The sequence below is a fragment of the Lepisosteus oculatus genome, chromosome 12 (genome assembly GCF_040954835.1).
Source record: "Lepisosteus oculatus isolate fLepOcu1 chromosome 12, fLepOcu1.hap2, whole genome shotgun sequence".
Classification (NCBI taxonomy): Eukaryota; Metazoa; Chordata; class Actinopteri; order Semionotiformes; family Lepisosteidae; genus Lepisosteus; species Lepisosteus oculatus.
Window position 1 is genome coordinate 32,476,545 of NC_090707.1, and position 24,711 is coordinate 32,501,255.

General features: G+C 40.3%; 2 protein-coding genes across 2 annotated transcripts in view; one reads left to right on the forward strand and one right to left on the reverse strand.

Moving 5' to 3' along the window:
* The window catches only part of slc23a3 (solute carrier family 23 member 3), a 30,523-nt gene extending 29,089 nt beyond the window's left edge, over positions 1–1,434 (forward strand). The window contains exon 12 of the mRNA XM_015359440.2: positions 29–1,434. Within this exon, the coding sequence (XP_015214926.2) occupies positions 29–330 (302 nt within the window). The 3' untranslated portion in view covers positions 331–1,434. The remainder of the gene's footprint in view (positions 1–28) is intronic.
* An 11,723-nt stretch (positions 1,435–13,157) lies between these two features.
* ihha (Indian hedgehog signaling molecule a) overlaps positions 13,158–24,711 on the reverse strand; it is a 68,694-nt gene continuing 57,140 nt past the window's right edge. Inside the window, exon 3 of the mRNA XM_006636794.3 lies at positions 13,158–15,281. Within this exon, the coding sequence (XP_006636857.2) occupies positions 14,620–15,281 (662 nt within the window). The 3' untranslated portion in view covers positions 13,158–14,619. The remainder of the gene's footprint in view (positions 15,282–24,711) is intronic.

Genomic DNA, 24,711 nt, shown 5'->3' on the forward strand with positions numbered 1-24,711 from the left:
ATTCTGTTTTTGCTCTCTTTAACTTCAGGCACTCCAGTCGAAAGAGGTCTCCATGCGGGGGTAACTGGAAAAGGAGCAGAGGCCCTGGTAAGGAAAATACCAGGCTATTCTGACCAGCTAGCCCTAGTCTACGACCCTCCCTTTTTGGTGAGGAGACTTTTAAACCACCCCTGGCTACAGGCCTTTCCCTTCTGTGCCTGTGGTCTACTGGACGGCAAGACAGCCAAGGCAGAAGTGACATTGCCAGAAGAAGCAACTGATCTGTTGGTCCCGTCTTCTCAACAAAGCCCCAGAAGCATGAACAATATCCCCAGTGTTTCAGAATGCTAGCCACACAGGCAAGAGCTAAACCTGAATAGTCTGGAATGCAAAAGAGAGTAAAATAATTGAGTCTGGACTGAGCAAATGACCTTTCTGAATGTGTTAAAAACAGAGTGAATGGTACCATAAGTGAAAGATCAGGGAGACTGTCATTAAGTACAGTCAACACTGGGCTATCTCCTCTAACAAGTGTATCTCAAGCTGGAGTTTTACAAGACGGGTCTTTTGTACATGATGGGCCTCTGTAAAGGTCTCCATAAAATTGTCTATTAAATCTTAATTGAGAAAAAGACTTTTTCCTATTGTACCTCAGTCGGGATTTAAACCCAAGCCTTTAAAGAGTAAAGGCTAATCTGTAGGCACATTTGTCTTTTTGTGAGTGGGTTTTGTATCATACAGTAGTTATCTTTACGTGTTAGACATTTATCTATGTAAAGAAAGAGCTTTCTACTTTCATATTCAGCATAACATAGGTATTTTAAAGTCAAACCCATTGTAAACTGAAAAATTCTGAAATCAGTCAATTGAGGAGACTTCCTCTACTGCATGCTTTATTGTGCCCACTTGATCTAAAGGAAATTTGGAAATTGCTAACCCATCTTACAGGACAGATGATTTAAATTTCTATTGTACTAGTAAATACAAAATTTAATATATATTTTTATGTGGACATAGTGGATCATTTGTTCAACAGCAAAATAGCATATTTTGCACATCACACGCAAACTGCATTTGTGATATCGGAAACAGATCAAACAATCACAACATGAAAGATAGGAGTTAAACACAGTGGAATGATATAAAGAAGGAATGAAGATGTGTACCAGTTTAAACTAAAGTGAAACAGTTTAAATGAAACAGGTGAAAATGTGGGGTATGGAAGACTATTCACCGTCTAGCACAGAAGAGTGTGATACATACTCCTGCCACATGCTGTACAGTATGTTCCACTGACGTCTTCCTTAAAGACACGTTTTGTGTTATTGTACTCTTGTAGCTTAATATTGATGTCCTTTAGCTTGTACTCATGTAATTAAGTTCAATTTATGATGGTAGCACTGCTTATAATTAGAATAAACACTGATTTGTTTTTCTGGAAATAATGTCATCTTATGGAAACTTGTTGGGTTTTTTTTTTTCAGGACCACTCCTGATTTAAAAAAAAAAAATGTTATCACAATAATATATAATAAATACTTTTTTGAGGATACAAGGAAAATATTGTAACAGGTTTGCATGGTGGGTATGGTTCCATTACATACTTTATCCTCACAATTGAAAAATTGCAATGGACTGGTATTCTTGGGGATCTAACCCCATCTTTGCTTCTCATCACAACTCTTATAGAGGATAATTGCTGGTAAAGATCTTTCTAATAATGGAAGGAGGGGTGGATGGTTTAATGGTAGGACTACATTTTTGAGCTTGTTAAGGATTCAGCCAGTGAAACCGAAACCAAGTAATTTGCAGGAGCTGATAGAGCCAAGTCGTGATCCAAATACCGTAGACGAAGGAGAGAGTCGAGAGTCCAGGGGAAGCCAGTGATCCAAACAGGGAGAGAGTAACCAAAGCCAGACCGTAATCCAAAACCGTAGACGAAGGGAAGAAACCAAAGTCGAAACCAGCACAGTACGAAGAGGTAGAAGGCGTAGCGCAACTAAGTAGCTAGAAAGGAAAACCAATACTGAGCGAGGAGGTAGGGAAAGACTAGCGCTTAAATACAAGATGAGACGGAGGTGTGGTGGTGAAAGCGTACACTGATAGGTGGACTAATGAACTAAGACTACGCCTTCTTCTGCCTCTTTCCTTGCCGGGAGGCAGGGATCGTAACCGAGCTCTACTGAAATCATACAATTCCCTTTTGTTCTTAGAAATACAGAAATACAAAAACCCTATTTAAATGTTATTTTTAGATGTAGTACATCTAAATAGTACAGATGACACTATTGCAGCTCATCATATGGTTATTATTCATGGATCTGGGAAATATGTAAGACATCTGTTTTGCAATTAAGGTGACATTGACTATTGAGGAGATATAAAAATACTAACTCATTGTACGCAGCCCAATGTGAACAAAACTCCACTTCAAAGTCTTTAACACAGTAGCGTCTCTTCTGTATCTAGAAATATTTTTTCACTATATTAATTGAGAATCTGGCTGCATTTAAAAATGATACAAATGATGCTAAAATTTCGAATAAAATAAATTGGTACTCAGCTCCAAAGAGCTCATCCTTTTTAACTGCAGTTGAAAATTAAGTGTCTTGTTTAACATGCCACCTTTCTAAAGAACAATATGAATTCCACAGGAAAACCTGTTTTCTCAAAATTGTCAGTAATGTGCATATATTGACATTAACTGGTGTCAGGTATGTAGCGATACCAATTTCTTTTCAACAAAACATGTTTTCCATTCCTTCACTTGGATGGAATACCTAGGCTACATGCAGCTTTCCTCTGGATCTTCAAAACATGATATACTTTTTTTTTTTACACTGAACATCACAGGGTAGGCCAAATCGATCTTTGAGGAAATAAATCTGTGACAATGCACAAGGGTAACTATAAGAGATGGATTGGAATATAAAATTACACACATCACTGACACTTACACTCAACTACAGATCAATAGAATTAAAGTTCAAGTTCACGATTATTTGTCATTCCAGCCATATAATAATAATTCAGGTGGGTAGCTGCGTCAGCATGCGTAGGCTGCAAAGGAACAAGTAATAGGTTTATTCCATGCTGAAAAAAAGAAGAAAGAGAACACAACGTTTCGGCCGTGGAGCCTTCTTCAGGTGTGAGAGAGACAGGGCAGTAGGCAAAGGTAAAGTAGCGGGAGAACAAAGGTTGAGAGGGAGGAGGAGTGAGAGGCGGGAGCAGGGGACAGAAAGAGAGGCCAATCAAGAGGTGTGAAGTCAGAATGGGTGCAGAGAGGTGTGAAATGAAACTTCCAATGAATGGAGAAAATTTAAAAGAACAGTAATCTGTCGTTAAGGGAAGGGAGAATGTGTGATCCTAGCTGCAGAATGATTTTAGTTTCGGTGGTCTTTCTGATGTATGAGTTCGGAAAACCGTCTTTGAGAACACAAACGGAGAGATTAGAGTGGTCGTGGCCGTCAGAGGTGAAATGAGAAACAATGGGCTTGGAGAGATCTTTAATCTTCACAGCCTTGACGTGTTCTCTGAAGTGGTCTCCGAGTCTCCTTCCTGTTTCCCCAATGTAGATGGCTGGGCATTTACTGCAAGAGATACAGTAAATAAGGTTGCTGGAGGTACAAGATGCTGTCTGGGTGATCCGGAATTGTCCTGAGGGGCCTTGAATGAGTGTGGTGGTGGCTGTGTACTTGCAGGTGATACAGCGAGCTCTTTTGCAAGGGAAAGTGCCTGGTGTGGATGGTTGCTGAGGGCGGTCAAGGGAGCTGTGGACAAGGAGGTTACGCAGATTAGGTGGTCGGCGATATGAGATGATAGGGCGATCAGAAAAGAGGGCCCCAATGGAGGGATCATCCTGTAGGATGGAAAAGTTCTGGTTAATGGTCCTGGGGATAGGAAGTGTGTTAGGGTGGTAAGAAAGCACCAAAGGAATGCGGTTGTTACGGCGGGAGTTCCTGATCGGGTTGATGGTCCGGGGGGTGTTTTTGGCTCGGGCAAGGGCCCTGTCAATCACACTGCTGGGGTATCCTCTGTTGATAAAAAATGAGTACATTTCGAGGGCTTGGTTTTCGAAGTCGATGTCGTCGCTGCATAATCGTTGTAACCTAAGGAACTGTGAAAAAGGAAGAGAGTTTTTAGTGTGGTTGGGGTGAAATGAGCTGTACAGGAGGTAGCTGTGTGAATCCGTGGGTTTGTAATAAACTTAAGTGGACAGTCGGGGGTAGTTGATAGACAAGTGGATGTCTAGAAACGGAAGAGCGGTGGAAGAAATGTTAACCGTATATTTGAGGGACGGGTGGAAGTTGGTGAAATGGTGCAGGAAGAATTCAAGCTGATCGTTGGAGCATGTGGCGGCACCGACACAGTCATCAATATATCGTTTGTAGAGGTCAGGGACATAGCCAGTGTAGGAAGCGAAGAAGCGTTCTTCTACCCAGCCGACAAAAATGTTGGCATAGCTGGGTCCCATTCTGGTGCCCATGGCAACTCCACTGACCTGTTGGTAAAAAAGATTATTGAAAGAGAATGCGTTCAGTGTGAGGACCAATTCTGCAAGGCGTACCAGGGTGTGGGTGGGTGGATCAAGCACTGTGCGTTTGTCCAGCGTGTGCTTGAGGGCTGTAAGGCCGTCATTATGGGGAATGACGGTGTACAGAGATGTGATGTCCATGGTAAAAATGTGGCATTCGGTACCCTGAAATTGGAAATCATTGAAAAGTTGGAGCGCGTGGTTGGTGTCTTTGATGTATGAGGGAAGATCTTCAACCAGCGGTCTCATGAGGCTGTCGAGAAAGGCTGAGATGTAAGTAGTTGGACAGTTACATGCTGATACGATGGGGCGTCCAGGGGTGTCCGGTTTGTGGATTTTGGGGAGGAGGTAAAATTGAGATACCTGTGGGTGTTCCATGATGAGCCGGTTCGCCTCCTGGGGGAGCTCGTTGCTGCTGATAAGAAGGGAAATGGTGGATACCACTTCCTTTTGGTAGTCAGTGGTAGGGTCCTGTTGGAGAGGGAGGTAGGCAGAAGTGTCAGTTATATATAATATATATAATAATATATATAATAATAATAATTGCTTACACTTATATAGCGCTTTTCTGGACACTCCACTGAAAGTGCTTTACAGGTAATGGGGACTCCCCTCCACCACCACCAATGTGCAGCCCTCACCTGGATGATGCGACGGCAGCCATAGTGCGCCAGTACACTCACCACACACCAGCTATCAGTGGGGTATACAGTGGTGTGAAAAAGTGTTTGCCCCCTTCCTGATTTCTTATTTATTTGCATGTTTGTCACACTGAAATGTTTCAGATCATCAAACAAATTGAAATTTTAGACAAAGATAACACAAGTAAACACAAAATGCAGTTTTTAAATGAAGGTTTTTATTATTAAGGGAAAAAAAAAATCCAAACCTACATGGCCCTGGGTGAAAAAGTGATTGCCCCTGGTTGGGCCACCCTTAGCAGCAACAACTGCAATCGAGCGTTTGCGATAACTGGCAATGAGTCTTTTACAGCGCTGTGGAGGAATTTTGGCCCACTCATCTTTGTAGAATTGTTGTAATTCAGCCACATTGGAGGGTTTTCGAGCCTTAAACGCTTTTTTAAGGTCATGCCACAACATCTCAATCGGATTCAGGTCTGGACTTTGACTAGGCCACTCCAAAGTCTTCATTTTGCTTTTCTTAAGCCATTCAGAGGTGGACTTGCTGGTGTGTTTTGGAACCCAAGTGCGCTTTAGCTTGAGGTCACGAACAGATGGCTACACATTCCCCTTCAGGATTTTTTGGTAGACAGCAGAATTCATGGTTCCATTTACCACAGCAAGTCTTCCAGGTCCTGAAGCAGCAAAACAGCCCCAGACCATCACACTACCACCACCATATTTTACTGTTGGTATGATGTTCCTTTTCTGAAATGCTGTGTTACTTTTACGCCAGATGTAATGGGACACACACCTTCCAAAAAGTTCAACTTTTGTCTCGTCAGTCCACAGAGTATTTTCCCAAAAGTCTTGGGGATCATCAAGATGTTTTCTGGCAAAACTGAGACAAGCCTTTATGTTCTTTTTGATCAGCAGTGGTTTTCGTCTTGGAACTCTGCCATGCAAGCCATTTTTGCCCAGTCTCTTTCTTATGGTGGATTCATGAACACTGACCTTAACTGAGGCAAGTGAAGCCTGTAGTTCTTTAGATGTTGTTGTGGGTTTTTTTCTGACCTCTTGGATGAGTCGTCGCTGTGCTCTTGGGGTAATTTTGGTCGGCCGGCCACTCCTGGGAAGGTTCACCACTGTTCCATGTTTTCGCCATTTGTGGATAATGGCTCTCACTGTGGTTCGCTGGAGTCCCAAAGCTTTAGAAATGGCTTTTTAACCTTTTCCAGACTAATAAATCTCAATTACTCTGTTTCTCATTTGTTCCTGAATTTCTTTGGATCGCAGCATGATGTCTAGCTTTTGAGGATCCTTTGGTCTACTTCACTTTGTCAGGCAGGTCCTATTTAAGTGATTTCTTGATTGAGAACAGGTGTGGCAGTAATCAGGCCTGGGTGTGGCTAGAGAAATTGAACTCAGCTTTCCAAAGATGTGATAAACCACAGTTGATTTATGTTTTAACAGGGGGGGGCAATCACTTTTTCACACAGGGCCATGTAGGTTTGGATTTTGTTTTCCCTTAATAATAAAAACCTTCATTTAAAAACTGCATTTTGTGTTTACTTGTGTTATCTTTGTCTAATATTTCAATTAGTTTGATGATCTGAAACATTTCAGTGTGACAAACATGCAAAAAAATAAGAAATCGGGAAGGGGGCAAACACTTTTTCACACCACTGTATATCAGCTATATATCAGCTATCAGTATATACAAGGTCTGTCAAATCCCATGTTTTTATGTTGAGGTGTTGTGTGGAGTGTCTTTGTGTAGTGGTAGAACAACACAATCCCAGCCTATTTTCAGGAGAGACCAACTATTGTGCTTGCATATACTGTGTATCCAAATGGAGCCTCATATACAGGTCTCATACTTGGATAGAACCCCCCTACTGGTGAATTATGGAATTGCAAATACTCTAGTTTAAGAAAAACCTAAATGATGAAAGCTGCCCTAAAGTCCTTCATTCAAGCTATTTCGGTGTAGCAAGCGATGACTTAAATATAACTGGAGTTAATCCACTCAAATTGGAAAACTCAGAAGGAACAGAAGGAGCTCTAGTACAACACTAAGAACATTCTAGGGCTATACAAGATAAAGGAACTAGTAATAGGTTTATTCCATGCTGAAAAAAAGAAGAAAGAAAACACAACGTTTCAGCTGTGGAGCCTTCTTCAGGTGAAGAATAATCCAGCCTCTTCAGGTGTGAGGCTCTACGGCTGAAACGTTGTGTTTTCTTTCTTCTTTTTTTCAGCATGGAACAAACCTATTTCTTGTTCCTTTGCAGCCTACGCATGCTGACGCAGCTACCCACCTGAACTATACAAGATAAATACAACATACAACACAGAGGCTTATTTGTTGTTTTCTGAAAGCATGGCTGAGAAATGCGACCTTCCCTGAGACCAGTGGGTCAATATAATTGCCCCGTTTTTTAATGGGGGAAGCCCAGAAGCCCAATTATGATCTGCATGCCAAGTGCCACATCCCAGTACTATGTACTGAACCTGAGGACCTGGCTAGGGTGAGAGTCACAAAGTGATTTTGAGCCTGCAGATTTAAATCTGGAGCCCCTGCTCTATGTTGGATCTCATCCATTTGGCATGAAAACTGTTACTAACGGAGCTCAATTCAGTAATCCCGACACATCGAGGACAAGGAAGCACCTGAATCAAATTAATAATGATCCCACTCTTTACTCAGATACCATCAACGAAATTAAGGCTCGAGAAATGGGAGCAGGGCAGTCTTTCTGAAGGTTTCCAAAAAGAACAAACATCTGATACTATCCAACATGCATGAGAGTCTGTGGTAGTTTTCTCTTTCTTTAGACTTTGAGAAGCAATGCTAATCTGTCTGTCAGCAACTCTGAAGCCTACTGATATTATGAAGATAAGCCTTTTACGAGTGATAACATACCCTCCGAGTTTCTTTTTTCAGTTTTTGGTGTCACCTGGAGTCATTACTATCCAAGCTGATGCAGACTGCTACATAGAGAAAAACCTTCTTCCATTTCCTAACCAGTTTACCCAATTCAGAGACACAGGGGATCCAGAACCTATTCTGGCAAGCAACTGGTGGAAAATGGGATACACCCTGGATGAGATACTGTCACAGAGCACACTCAAAACACAGACATGCACACTCACACAAGGGGCAATTTTCACAGAAGCCAATAAAAGTGATCTATATGCTTGGGATTATACAATTTATGTAAGACATAAGATAAGGTAAGAGATCACTTTATTGGCCATTTACAATTTCTTGTATCAGGAATTTGTCTTTTCACATACCCCAGCTTGCTCTCCATGAGACACACAGACAGGGAGAGAGAAGCTTGGGGTCAGAACGCAGGGTCAGCCATTTATACAGCACCCCTGGAGCAGCTGGGGTTAAGGGCCTTGCTCAGGGGTCCAATGGAGTAGGATTCCTCTGCCAGCCGTGGGATTCGAACCCACAACCTTCCAGACAACATTCCCTCTAAACTGTGTGCGTGTACATGCGCACACAGGTTATGGAATCAGCACACATGGGAATTTGAACTACACACAAAAAATTAAATAAAAAAATGATAATAAAAAAACAAACAATTGAAAAATGAAAACTGACCACACGAGACTGGCTGCAAGAGGCCCAGCTTGGCCATTATTATTAGCATTATTATTGCTACTCGATAATCGATATCTATTCTCTCGTAGTCTCGAATCTCACTGCTCATGCAGTCTCTATGACTGGGCTCGTTGAAACTCTGTCCCGGTCTTTTGGATCTCTATGCTTCTATGCTGACTATATTAACAAAAAATAATTTCAGGTTTGCAATTTTACATACACTCAATTTAGTGTGCCCAAGTTTTTGTCACTGGGGAAAAAAATTGCACAGCTCGAAATTTATGCGCACACAGACCATTGAAAATTAGATCGAACATTGCTTCCAGCCACAGGCTCAGATCCTTAGCCACAGAGCTACCACAACGCCCACCCTCCCTCACTGGGCACCAAGATCTTAGACACCAAGTACTAACCACAGTTTGTTGTCTCTGGGAGAGACTGTCCCATCAGCATTAAAAACCTGAAACACTGCATTTCTCCCTGTGGTGACAATATCCTGTTACTTTTGGATTATATTGTTAAAGCACTCTCTTCCTCACAAAGACTTTTCATATATTTTAGAATACTTTTGGGACATACTGTAACACTAACTGGTCTAAGTCTGCTCTTTTGCCTTTGAATTCTTACAAAAAGTCACACAACCTTAAAATATAGCAATAATTCAGCATGTAAATATCTCCTCACTGAAATCTATCATTGCGTAGACGTCCATTTACAATTGACAACTGTTTCACATAACTGAGCCATTCACCACTGCTCTCTGTTGAGTAACCCTCCAAACCGACAAAAACACTAGCAGTTATATACATACTTAAATTCAATATTGTCCCCAGGCTACTGCCTTACTCACGCTTTTTGTCGCTCCGTGACACAGCCTGTACTGTATCTGGCAATAGTGAAAATATAGAATTGTTCAATATGCACGCTAATGTTTCTGTGTATATGAAAAAGCTAAACATTCTTCAACAAAATAAATTTTTGTATACACAGTATGCACCACCTAACCACAGGTTAGACAGATAAAGACCAGATATCTTTTAAACAGAGCAAACACAGCATAATAATACTACAGCTACCACAAGTTATCAAGCTACTGTGATAGTGCGTGGGTTATTAGGCTGCGCTTTTTACGGACTTCACCTCTGAAATCTCTGTAAGAGATACATGTAGAGCGCCAATATGAAATCGTTTCGTTGTAGGTTCTAAATTATCCGAGTTTAAGGGCGAGCGATAAGTCTCTGTAAAAGCTTTATTGTGCAGAGAAAGAGTGCACCTGAGCTGAGGACTCTTGACGTGGTTCTAGGACGAACAGCTGTGCATCCATGTGAACATTTAAATATAGTCGTGACTAAGACAACTGAGACATTTTCTGGTCTCTGGGCCCTCTGGTGACGACTAGCGGACTCGAAAGCGAACTTTTCCTCCGCTTACCTGTAGTACACTTAGTGTATTTCTGAACGAACCAAAAAAAAATATTCTCATCGAAACGCAGTCCTGTTTTTTTAACACCTAGGAAAAACGCATGCTGTTTACCGGTGGAAGGTGTCAGGATGCAATTGTATTAATTCGATCCCCTTTTTCATTCTCAATGGCGCACAAAGAGCGAAGTTAAATTAAGGTCCAGTAACCGATTGCTCTAACATGAACTAATAGCTAATTTCAGTCTGTGATAAAGTATATTTGTTCAAAGGCCAGATAATTTTCTATCGATTTGCCTCAATTTTATGGTCTAATAATAAATAAATCATTGTTTTCCTTATGACCTATGTGTTCTATAAGAAAAAAGACTTGTACCCATTTTTCTAACTGTACAGTACATACATCATGATCGGGATAGGGTGTTCCATATTTGACAACAATAAAAGCTAAAAATGTTGTATGATGTCCAGGTTATATCCCGCCTTGTGACCGTTGCTTGCTGGGATAGGCTCCAACTCCCCAGTGACCTTGAATTGGAAGAAGCAGTTAGAAATGGATGGATGTTGTATGAAAGTTTATACAGATTTGCATTACATCATCCAACTACCTGTAACGTTTGACTGAAAGAGCAAACCTGAAATCTGAAAGCTAATATCAACGTAAACCAGTAGAGGGTTACAGGTAAGTAAAACTCAAAAATGCTGTTCACGTTCAATATTATTTTGTCATTTTTTAATTGCAGGAAGAACTCGTCACACTCATTAGAAGTCTAATACATATTGAGTTTATTATGAGTTTTTAAAATCCTGACTTCCGAAAGTGCATATTTAATTAGGCGCCAGTTTTATTAACAACTCTGTTGATTTACCTCAGTACAAATTGGAAACTGAAATACCATGGTACAAAGTACAAAGTTCTCTCTGTGTTCATGTGGTTTTCCTCCAGTTTCCTACCACAGTCCAAAGACATATTGGTAGCTTAAATGGCTTTCAGAAACCAGGCCCTGGTGTGTGTGTGTGTCTTCCCTGCAATGGAGTGGTGTCCTGTCCAGGGTGTATCCTGCCTTGCACCTGTTGCTTGCCAGGATAGGCTCTGACTCCCCCCTGTTTTTAAAACAATATCAGGATTGGATGAAGAGGATAGATAATGAATGTATGGAGAATGTTACTACTGGGCGCCTGTGACTGGAAGGTTGCCGGTTCATATCCCATGGCCAGCAGAGGAATCCTACTCCATTGGGCCCCTGAGCAAGGCCCTTTCACCCCAACTTCTCCAGGGGCGCTGTATAAATGACTGACCCTGCTCTCTGATCCTGAGCTTCTCTCTCCCTGTCTGTGTGTCTCATGGAGAGCAAGTAGGGGTATGCGATAAGACAAATTCCTAATACAAGACATTGTATATGGCAAATAAAGTGATCTTATCTTACTATAACCCAGTAGTTCTGTGTTAAAGCCCACAGGTCTTTACTGGCCCTCTCAGCACACTGCTGCTCATTCTACCAAAAAAATTAAAGACACATTCAAGCGCTTGAGAAAAGCCGAGAGTCTTGGGGCAGACATGAGCAGGTGAGGCGGACATGAGAAAATTTGTTGTTCACAGAAAAAAAAACAAGATTGTGTCTTTGGGAATTGAGGCGAGAGATGAAGCAAACTACGAACCATTGCAGTTTGACAGCCAAGGGGAGACAGGTGAAAGATTAATGGAGAAAAAATGTTTTGTGTTGTAGGAAGAGAAGGGAAACCATTTTGTTTATTTTGTTGTACAGATCTCACTGTGCAAAGCATACAATATAGAAAGACGTGTTGAAACAAACCATTGGGATTTCAAACGCAATATCCAGAGAGCTGAAAATAAGCCATCTTGAGAAAACCCTAAACAATGACTTAATTTGTTTGTGATTCAAGCTTACTGAAGATAATCCTTTTTAGAATCTTTTTTAAATGATTAGAGAAACAATTCCAAAGTCATATGGAAGGATCAAACATCTGCAGTTAAGCAACAACTTGGGATGCCTATATCAAAAAATTTGGGAACAACTGTCTGCCCAGCTTAATTCAGATTTCACTTTGATGCAGCTTTAAGGTTAACAGCTAATGAATCGACAAACATAAAAGGCATCTAGATTCAGTGCATGGTGAAAATACATACATTAATGTTTACTGGGTCAGAAGAAACTATTCTTCTACTAAATTCAGTTGTTTCAAGAGATGGGGAACTAATCTGACTGGTAAACATTTATTTTCCAAAGTCTCCTGGTATTTAATTGTATTTTGAATGATAAGGCACAGTGCTGCATGGTAGGAAACAGACACACAAAGAGAGTAATGGACTCAACAATTAAGTGATAAATGACTTTACTAAACCACTGTTTATTTTCTTTGTTTCAACAACTTGAATCGTTATATGGTGACATAATAACAGGGAAGTTAGGTAACTGAATTGAAAGTAAGGTTCTTCAGATATTTATTGTATACTAGAAGTTATGCAGCTTCCTTCTAAAACTGATGACAAGGATAAATATCCTAGATTAAAATATGACAGCTCCGATATAATTTCATTTTGTCTATTGTATATCATTGGGCATCTACAGAGTGTCAGAAAGATAAATGATGATGAGTTACTATGCACTGTTACCAGTTTTAGTATCAAGTTGCAATTGTACATGCATGTTGCTCAACTTAATGAAGGTCACCTACATTTTGTGCATCTTCTGATGTTACATGGAGTGTGTGCATGTGGTCTGGAAAGTGACAAAATAGATCATGTGTGCTGCTTTGATACAGCAGTTACAAGACAAATTCCATCTGCTGGTGCTTTTCTATGTGATCCTTAAATCTTCACTGCTTTAATGCTTAAAGAACATTATTTCTACAACAGGAACAGGAAGAAGAATTGTACAGATTTGCAGTAACTTGGAGCAACGTAAATGGACAGTGTATTATATACAGTATATGCTCAGGAATTGTGAAAATATGCTTCCAGACAAGTGTTTTGACAAATTATTTTAATACTCAACAGACTCATATTTCCATAATATCACTATTTTTATTTTATTTAAATGTTCCTTGTTGACACTTGCCAGTGTTGAAATGAAAACAAGTTTGAATTATGTCTCTTTCAAATAACTTTATATCTGAAATGCAAAGACTGCACATTACACATAGAGATACTGCATATACAGTACATACAGTGATGAATAGGTGGAGAACCACTGCTATATAATAACTAAGAATGTCAGTTATTCCTGTTTTGATGCTCATCTGAGATTACTTTTCAGAGTATCTTGAGGTATTCATGGATTTGCTGTTGTGAAATTGATGTGATGGTTATTTGATTAATGTTTGATATGGTCTAGTTTTAATTGACTTTTTGTCTAACTGAGATTCTCCACATGGAGGCACATACTGTACTGTAATTGTCCAGGGTGGGTGGGTTTGTGCTGGAAAGCACGTCTTTGCGCATCATGCAACAGCTGTAATTCCCTGGACACCTATTTCTGTTGTCAGTGACTGCTGATGTTCAATCTCCTCTAATGGGCGTGATTGGGCCTACAATATCAAACTGGCAGAGAACTGGCACAATCTGCATCCCGCTATGCAGATACTGGGTCACTGCAGTGAATCCAAGATGAATAACAATTAGTGTTTTAAAAATCAGAAGGTTAAAAAAATACTTGGCAATTCCAAAAATAATATATATATATATGCACTATAATGCAATCTATACAGCAAATGTTTAACGTACAGTAAGTGGCTATTTAATGAATGGCGTGGTTGATGTCAATTTTGATTGCTCTTCTTTCCTTCAAGTAATTAATTTGTTGTAAAACACATGATGGTTGGTAACTGAAAACGCTTTACATGTACAAATGAAATCTCATGCATGAATCATACATTCATTGGTGGTGAAAGGACAAACGGTGCAGAAGGCCTAACGATTAACAAGTGACAGTTCCCCACGTTACTCTTTTGTACCAGTGCAAGGTCACATAGATGAAAACGTTTTAACTCGGTAAAATAAATTAATTATCTTAATATATTTTCAACGACGTTAAGAAATCAAGTTAAAACATCTGCCAAGAATATACAGCAATCAAAATTAAAACCAGGATCCCTGACCACCTTTTAAAAAAATTGACACGCACCGTAGTTCCTCCCGACAAGTTCTTGTCGAGACGACTCTGACGTGTAACATACCCAACAAGTTAAGGGGTGAGTGGCGGTACTGGGGGGATTGCTGGGGAGACTATAAGGACTCACAATTGCTGTCAAGTCTCACAAAACTGTACAGCTAAAATCTCACTTTGTACGTTAACTCCCCCTGACACATCCACCTAGAACTGAACCAACATCCCCCCGATTCTGAGTCCGTGAACCATCACTACTGACGTCTCTTAAGAGTCAAAGAAACTCTTGGGAGTTGTTGCATTAATAATGTCCCTCTTCCGTCCTTCATCTCTCTGTCTCAGACATCCCCCAGGGGTGGAAATGCTTTGAGTCCATGAGAAGAGTCCCAAGCTGGTAGAGAAGGCGTGAGTACCAGTGAAGTCCATCCCCTTGCCTGGTGGCTGGCCCGATCACACTGTAGAAAAGCCGCAGTGGGGCAAACGCCCACTGGGCTAGGGTGTGTTTGTCAAAGGCGGCGTAGCAGGAAGCAAGCACGCCGTTCACCACCACTGTTCCCTGCTGCGTTAGCGGGGCGTAGGCCCCCCGGTCCTCCCGCAAGCTCACTGAGGTGATACGGACGGGCCGCAGAGGCCCGCGGCCGCCCGGCGTCAGGACGCACTGCCCCGGCCGCGCCTCGCTGGCGTATATCGTTCGGAACGGAGCCGCTCCCGAGCAATTGCCGGCCACGAACAGGAGGTGGGCGGCGGTGAGGGGCAGGCGCCTCGGGGGCTCCTCTCCCGTCTCGACGACATAGAAGAGCTTCCGGGCGGCGGGCTCCTTGTCGAGGAAGGTGAGGAAGTCGCTGTAGAGCAAGCTCCCGTCGTCGGACGCGGCTAGGACGCGGTCCCCAGGCTGCAGGTCTCTCACGGCCTTTTGCTGCCCAGACTCCAGGCTGACCCTGGCCCCTCCGGGGAAGCAGCCGCCCGTTTTGGCTGCCACTGAGTGTTCTGGAGACAAGAAAAGAGAAGGTCAATCCATCAAAATCACAAGGTGCTAAAAACGTCCAAGAAAATGCCCAAAACAAAATATTCCGTCTTCTATTTTTACCTTTCGGCTCTTTTCCCCAGTTATCCCCTTTTAAATTTCCCATTCATCTTACTTGAATTGACGCTGGTGTGCCGGCCTTTAACACGCATAGATTGTATTTAGATCCTGCTAACAGTTCTGGGCTCAAAACAGAGAGCAAACAAACATATTCGGGCTAGTTGTGAAATTAACAGATTTCTGTAGCTAAGGAATTTCTAAGCCCTAGATCAATTGGCAGGAAATTTGCATTTGTGCACTCTTGGCTAACTGGACAGTATTTTTCAGCTTTTAATGTTCCTCCCATTGCAAGTATGAGGTTTTAACATAAATCCACTGTACTGTATAGCAAGGTCTATGACAAAAGCCGCTCATAAACTCAACAAATGGACAGATGCATTCTACTCAATATAACTAGCTCATTGTTCCATTGGTTACCATTTGTATCTATCATAAGCATCTCATAATAAAATAATGGCAGAAATATCGCATGTTCATAAACATAAAGATCTACAAGCTATAGCAACAAGCCTAAGCAAGTATGATGAATCAGGGGCATTCTCAGGAATAGTCATTTGTAAACATAAGACATGGGTAAATGCTAGTCTAAAGAAGACTTCAGCTTTCTTGACCCCAAGAAACAACATACAGTATGTACAGGTAGCATACATTACTTTGTAATGAGATGAGCAGAACTTAGCTTCGATTCACAGTAATAGTGAATAGAGGATAGTATTAGAATACTACAGACCACCAAATTAAGATACTAATGCAGAATTATTTTTTTTATATCAAACTAGTTATAATATCATGTGTAAAGGAAGAAGTGGTTTTCTTCTAACAGAAGAGGGAAAACCATCAGGAATGTCTGCGGATAGCTTTAGGTAGTTTTAGGCAGATAGCATGCAGAGTTAAAGATAAGTTTAATGAAACTGTGTGAATTAATGTACATTTAGACACCCGGTTTTTGGTCGGTGACCAAAGTCGGTGAGTCGGTGAACGACTCAAAAAATGAAAAGTTTGATTCAGTAAATGACACAGTACCACTGACCACTATGTTCAGAGAAATAATTATTGAAACAAGGGCCGTGTCACCTGAGGTAACACCCCTGCTCTTAAAACCCTGGGATTTTTAATGACCACGGAGAGTCAGGATCTTACTTTAACGCCTCATCAGAAGGATGGCGCCTTTTCTTACAGTATATTGTCCCCGTCACTATACAGCGGCATTAGGATCCACACAGACTGCAGGGTGAGCGCCCCCTGCTGGACCCAGTAACACCTCTTCCAGTAGCAACCTTAGCTTTTCCAGGAAGTCTCCCATCCAGGTACTGGCCAGGCTCACACCAGTATGTAGTTTTATTTTTGTGAAAATAAACAAATATCACAGACAGTTTAGTTGAAGAAATGATAGCCTGTTGCCTTAAATTGTACATTGCAAGGTAGAAGGCAGCAAAATATTAACAAGTAAAAAATATTTCCGAAGAACTTATTTTATTGTAATGAATTTTCACAAACCCATTATACTGTAGTATCAGATTCTGGAAAAACACAACTGTGTGATATCAGACTTTCATTTTTTTATAAACAAGGAACAAAGACACTACCTTTTAGAGGGAAGCTAAAAGGAAATAAACAATAACAGAACATTTCACTCTTATGTTTGAACACATCAAATCAAAGTTATTTGCTAAATCTCAAAAGTGGATTTTTATTATAATGGAACATTAATAAAACAGAGCATATTGTTATTAATCTAATCTAGGACATACAGTATTTGCATCGATAGCTAATGATATGATATGGTATATATTAATGAAACTTTGCATTACAAATACAGGTATAAGTTCTCCCACTGTAGTAGGTGTATCCAGTATTCACTGTAGTATAAACATTATTATTATAGTCTAATGCAATGCATGATTTCATAAAAAGTCAAATGAATACAACCATCTGAAAAAAACATCAAAATGTATTTGAAGAGGAGGAAAAGTGAGAACAGAGCAAGGAATTCACTGACGAGGAGACGAGAGAGGGAAGAACCCAAAGAGCGATCTTGTTTTGTTTGCTTGATGTACGTAAAAACAAAAACAAAAGCAGAGAACATCTGAGAGAGGTTGAGATATGCCAACATGAGGTGACTAATGCATTTTCAAGGCACACTCAGATTGAACATTGAAATAAGCTGTATTTATAATATTGAAGTGTGTACCTTGGTGGACGAGATATGACTATAATACAGCATGGTTGTGGGTTTGGTGACATGAAAGTTCGGGAGGGATGACAACAGCCAAGTTCAATCAGCCTCAGCCATCAGTGAATCACAAACAATCCTGACATCATTTCCTCTCCTAAAACATTATAAACACTATCCATTATCCCCTTCTCTCCCTTGCATACGTGTTTTTTAATCCCACCTCCACCCCATCTCCACATGTGCAGCTGCCCCTGGGTCTCTCCTCACTCTACAGAGGACTCCCAGCCTCCTTGTCCTCTGGCGGTCCAGGAGGTCAGCCCTCAGCCAAGCGGGTTAAGCCAAATTTTAACTAAAGCACCCCATAATCCTTTCAGTACACTTAATGTTTGGGTGTTGTTATTCCTAGTGAAAGAATAGTTATGTCAGAAGTCATGAAAAGGGTGTCTGATTAAGGATCACATTCTCTATTTCCATATTCAGGTGGTGAGAGGCAGAGAGCTTAATGGATAATTCTGTGAAATTAATTAAAATGCAATGAATAAATATGTTACGGAGTGGTTCCATACGAAATCAATCCAAAATGGCTCATGTTGATTTATCCCAATTGATCCGATCAAACGTTTCCAAACGTGGAGAAATTAGAAATTAGACTTTAAATTCTGGACCGGAATTACTAGGCATTCAGAAGACAGTGGTGCTGAAAGCCAACCAATTTTGGACTCCCAATTTCTCCATCACTGATAAAAACAGAAGGATGATTTTGATGCTCCTTTAAACATTATACATGCGGTTGGCACACTACTTTATACTAACTATAATATTTGTTCAAAATTAAGTGTTTTTTTTTAATCTCACTTATCAGTTATGACACTTGTTTAGACCCTTGTTTGTAAGGTTTTGTGTTGTATCCACCATCAGTTGAGGTACGTCATGCACTTGAATGGTCACAGCCATGTGACTGTGAGTCTCCCATTTCAGCTTGCCCATTTACTCTGTAGTTATGGTTCCAGGGTTTCTGAATCATGACCTGTTTCTTCTCCTCTCAGGGTGTATGTTCTACTTGTTGCTGTGGTCAGCTCCACTGACTAGATCTAGTCCTAGCCTGAATGGGGTGTGTCTTTACTTGAGAATTGTGGGAAAAACAAAACTGACACAGTGAGAGTTGTACATACGTCCTCAAAACGACAAGCTCAGCTATTGAGCAACAGTTGATCTTGCTGATCTAGTGGTTTTTATGATCTCACAAAGATATTTTTTAACCTAGTGATAACGGCCATACAAATAAATAAAAATAGCCAAAAAAAAGAATAAAGATTGCTGTGTGGTTCAAGACAAGTGGAGAAATTCATGTTTCTTTATAGATATGAATGGAAAACCTGCATACTTATATTACTGGAAGGTACAGTGCTTTCCAAAGAGCAATAGCAGTTGTTGTAGAATTCACTCCTTTGTTATTACTTTCTGGGTTTTATATTGCTGATATCTAGTAAATAGCGTGCTATGTTTTCAGTGATTAATTACCCCCAATGTCCTCCAAACATTACCTTTTGCCGATTCTGTTTCCTAGGTAAAAACACAAAAATTGTACTAATCATGAAACAAAGCCAACTTAATGAGGAGGCAGTAATCACTCATCTCAGAGCTTGTATAACTCTAATTTCAGATCTGCAGTTAACCAGTTCATGTAAATATACCTCCCCTGCTTTGGTTTAAGATAATTTGTTCCTGAAAATCTGTTTGTAATACAAAAATTTGCATTACGATAATTTGCTGAAGAGGTCATTTCAGAGGTCTATAAAATCGCCCACTATTACTTTGCTATCAATTTACAGCTCATTGAATTGTCAAAATAAGAATATTATTATAATTATAATAATAATTGCTTACACTTATATAGCGCTTTTCTGGACACTTCACTCAAAGCGCTTTACAGGTAATGGGGACTCCCCTCCACCACCACCAATGTACAGCATCCACCTGGATGATGCGACGGCAGCCATAGTGTGCCAGAACGCTCACCACACATCAGCTATCAGTGGGGAGGAGAGCAGAGTAATGAAGCCAGTTCATAGATGGGGATTATTAGGAGGCCATGATTGGTAAGGACCAATGGGAAATTTGGCCAGGACGCCGGGGTTACACCCCTACTCTTTTCGAGAAACGCCCTGGGATTTTTAATGACTACAGAGAGTCAGGACCTTGGTTTTACGTCTCATCCGAAGGACGGCACCTGTTTACAGTATAGTGTCCCCATCACTATATTGGAGCATTAGGACCCACACAGACCGCAGGGTGAGCACCCCCTGCTGGCCCCACTAACACCTCTTTTCCCAGGAGGTCTCCATCCAGGTACTGACCAGGCTCACACTTGCTTAGCTTCAGTGGGTTGCCAGTTGTGAGTTGCAGGATGATATAGCTGCTGGCCATTATTGTATGTTTTTGATAACAAATCCACTTAATACGGTAGTAAACAAGACGGGACGTACAATGGTAAACTGCTGAATACCGACAGTGCAGTTAGGCTCAAGCAATGCAAATGTCTTTCAAGCACTCGCCTTTTTCAGAATATTGCATCACTTGTATGGTGTACAGCCAGGGGACTGCTCTTCTTACTTTCCTACCTTTTGTCATGCTTGAAGTACTGACCCTATTTATCTGACATAATGTTAACAAACTGGAGGAAGCTGAACACAAAAACACTACGCAGGTTTACGAGGGACGCAGCTTTGTTGTAAGGACAATGTCTTTGTACTGCAAAAGAAACCAGTTAATACCCCAAATTTTGTTGCAGCGAAAGGTTTTATCAATTGTGTTTTATGAATAAATCGAGTGGTAGGAATACATAGTTGCTCGTTTATTTTTCGGTGCTATTGAGATGAAACATAGCTGAGATATGTGAATCTGGAGAATGAGTTTGACACCCCTATGTTACGCCCTATACAGCTAGAGGGCGCTCCTACTCTGTCTTGTCCCTTGTTTCCCGGTCCTTTGCTTCTCCTTCTGGTGTGTCTCTGTCTGGGGCTATATTTTTCCGGGTCATGCTTTCCTCTTCCCTCAGCATTGAGGTTCGGATATCCTGAGACCCGCCTCAGGGCTGATATCCTCAGCACCAGGTCGTCTCCTCCGCGGCCTGAGGGCATAGGTTTCTACCCGACATTGTCTGACCTCCTGAGCCCGGGCTTAGCCCCGTCTCGCGGCTACGCATAGGGTCTTTTCTCGCCCTCCTGCCATTCCACGGTTCGACTCCTCCGACATCTGTGACACCCTAATTTAAATTAAGTCTGGCCCACCATAGCAAATGACTTTGACATCTCCATTCAAGATGTGCTTCCCTTTGATTTACTGTGCTGGAGAAATTCTAGAGGGAATTTAGACATCAATGAGGAGTTGTGGGAGGAGCCATGATATGATATGCAATTTATAACCATGTCATAATAAGAACACCTGATCCAAGTTTGGACAAATAATGCCAAGATAATGCTCTTGGCTTGAAACACAGAGAGGAAGTTTGAAAAAGTCAAAGTAAAAGCTATGATCACTGGGAATCAGCCAAATAAGTCTAGCCATAAATATGGTTAAAGCCCGTTACACACAATAGAAAGGTGTATGACAGACAGCAGAAACCATAAGAAGTTTGGGAACAAGAAGGTTGGGTTAATTATAAAACCTGCCAAACCTACCACATCAGATTGATCAAAACTTGGTTATGGCGTAAGTACCAGCAGGAAATGATATTTGCTGCCTCTGTTCAGTATTAGTGACTGATTCCATCCATATAAAACCAGAACTATCTAGCAAACATCATGCAGAAGTCTATCAAACACTGCACTTGCTTTATGATGCTTTCCAGTGTTCTGCTACAGTAAATGATATAGAATGATATAGAACAATTACCTAGAATTCTGAAAAGCACTCTGTGACTGCTTTTGCCTTATAGAAAATACAGTATTTACCCATTGACAAAATGTGTACCAGTGTTGGTACTATAATGTGTATAGTCCCATATCAGGTACCAGTACCAGTTCAAACTGGTGGTTTTGCACAGCGTACATTCCTATTCAGAGAACTCATAAGAGAGTCTGTAGATAACTTGGCAATCCCATAATGAAGCAGAATATCTTTAGTGACGTATGTCATGTGGAGCTCATCATTGTGTTGAAAAATTAAGGTTGACATTTTAAAAATATTAATTATAATTCAATAGCGTATAAATAAAGCAGGGATCTATGTGCAAAAGAAGAAATATGTTGTTGTTGTTGGAGATCTGTAGCTTTGACTGGGTAAAACCAATAGGAATGTCTACTGCACAGCTGTTTATCAGAGTACCTTCAAGAGGGAATGTCCGTATTGATCTATCTTTTCAAACAACCGAGACAAAGTGAGGAAAACAGAGGTAAAAGACCTACCATATGAGGGAACTGTGATCACAGTTTTGGTGTATATTTTGGACCTGTACAGATAGAATCCAAAGTACTTAAATGTAAAGGGTAAAGTAAATGAAAGGGTAACAATGGTTAAAATAAATGCACAGGACATCACGTGCTTTGAAAAAGTAATATTGGTTGTTGAGATTATATTTATTTGTTGTAGGAGATCTGAAACTTCCTTACACTGAGAAAAACCAACAGGAATGTCTACCATCCAACTGTTAATCACAGTATCTACAAGACAGAATGTCTGTATTGATCTTAGGTGAAAACAGAGGTGAAAGAAACATTAAGGATCTGTGATAACAAAATGATATGATTTGAAATATACCTTGAAACTATACAGGTAGAGTCCAAAACACTCTAGTAAACAAAGGCAAGATTGGTTGACCCAAAAAGAAGAGAAAACCTCTGTGGCCAGAATCAAGAGTGAAATACAAAACAAGGACATAAGGGGAAACAGAACCACTTTCATACAAAAAGGGTTGTGGGAGACTGGAACAAGTTAGCCTGACTATCTGACCTCTACAGACAATTAAAAAAAAATGGCCTCTTCACATCTGTAAATTTTCTTACAAAAACTTTCTCATGGTCTCTTGACTATTCTTTTGTTCCATTGTCATTACAATGCTTGTATGTACTGTAAACTGCTACAGATTATAACAAGTTTGTGCCACATCGCTTCACTTTAGTAAGTGTAGTCAAGTCTTGTTAACTTCTTACTTCTAGGACAGACTCCAGTTTTGATCTTCACATTATTCTTGGATGAAAAGATTTGATGAAAATTGTTGTAATACAATGTAGCAGTAAGGTTACACTGCAGTGGATGTTTGATGGATGGTTTCTCATGTCTTCATTTATTTGTAGGTATTTTTCAAAAGAAATATGTATTTGCTTCTGGTCAGTGTGTTTTAACTTGAGCCCTTATAAAAATAAATTGTGTTTTAGCAGTGGATCAGTACAGAAAAATGACATTAATTACCGGATAAAGCCATGTTAGTCAAATTAATGAATTATATTTAACCTCTTCTGAGTTAACACATCTATAAAATGACCAGGAGAAAAATTGTGGCTTCTAATTTTTGTAAGGCTGCTATGTTCCAGGGTACTAATAACCAGCAGAGGGCAACAAAGACTCATTTAAAATATGTGCTGAAAGCTATCGATAAAGTCAACATTTTGTTTAGAAATACAAATATTTTCCCATATTTGAATGGTTAAGTACCAGAAAGATACGTATTACATTTGGAGTCAATTGCCTGAATAGTATTTGAACAATGGAAGTTTTATGCCTCATAATTGTATGCCTCATTTTGAACAATCTCACTACTGTAAGTCTCTTACTCATACTTTTCAGATAATGTGAATCCTGCCCTGCCAGGAGCGATACATGTCTGATTTGGAATCAATTACACTGTCTTTGAAGAGACAAAAGGTTTAAGTTACAAATAAAATGGCAGTCAAACTGCCATTTTTGGTTGATGAGAGAAAAACGTGTTAAAATACTTTGATTGTTCTATATCTGGGATAACAGCTAACAGATTTGAAGTTAATTGGCAAAATTTCCATTCAACCATCCACTCATTTTCAAGTCATTTTGTGAGGGGGAGCCCTCACAAACACAAACATGCATGCACTTACAAGAGGGACAGATTTCCCAGAAGCCAATTCACCGACCTGTATGTGTTTGGACTGTGGGAGGAAAAGAGGGGCACCCAGAGGAAACCCACGCACACACGGGGAGAGCATGCAAACTCCACACAGACAGCACCCCAGGAATTGAAGCCAGGGGACCCCTGCTCTGTGAAGCAACACTGCTAAATACCGTGCCCTCATGCTTTCCGACTGGCTAAATGTTTTTTCTTTGGAATAATAGCAGTTCACAGTTCTGGCTGTTTAATTTAAAAAGATTTGACACTCTTGTTGTTGACAGACACATGTTTTTCAAAGACTGGAATACTGTTCATTTTGCTACAATTCAACTGAATTGAGATTTTGGATCCCAAGATGATTTTGAAAATCCAGGGTCCAGTATGATGCAAGAACACACATTTTTTTTTATTTTAAGTTGATCAAAATTGACACCCAAGCTCAGCAGAAATGGGATCCTTTCAAAGTTTCATGACTTGACTCCATCCTTTGAATGAACACGTGATTATTATTTTAATAAAATCCGTCTACATCCGGTGGGATGCTTTGAAATGCCGATGTGCCATGAGAAGATTAAGTGGATCCCAGTAATCCTAGTATAGTCTCCCTTTAATAGGATGTATTTCGAGTGTTTGAATGAGTTCTGCAAAGCTGACGATAAGAGAAACAGTTCCTAGATTTGATGTAAAGAACAAATATTTGGGAAAGTTAAGAAAAAAACTGGCCAGAGCAGTTTACAGAGATTACGGATCAGAAAAAGTCAATAAATAAATCACATTCCTGGAGACAAAGGGGTCAGTTAATTATCAGACTGAGCTCTTATCTCCCCATTGTATCTGTAGTCTTTCACAGTGATGGAAACCTGATTCTCCCAGCACAGCACAGCGAGTCATCCACTTCAGTGCCTAGTTATCATGCTTTACCTATTAGCATTGAATTAAGCATTGAAAACATTCACAATTATCTTTAGTTACAGTATTTATAAAATATAGTGCCTTCTTTTCCAAACCCACATTCAGCCTCACTTATTTTGTGCTTTATGCATTTTCTAACACTTTTGAAATATATAATCGATAAGTA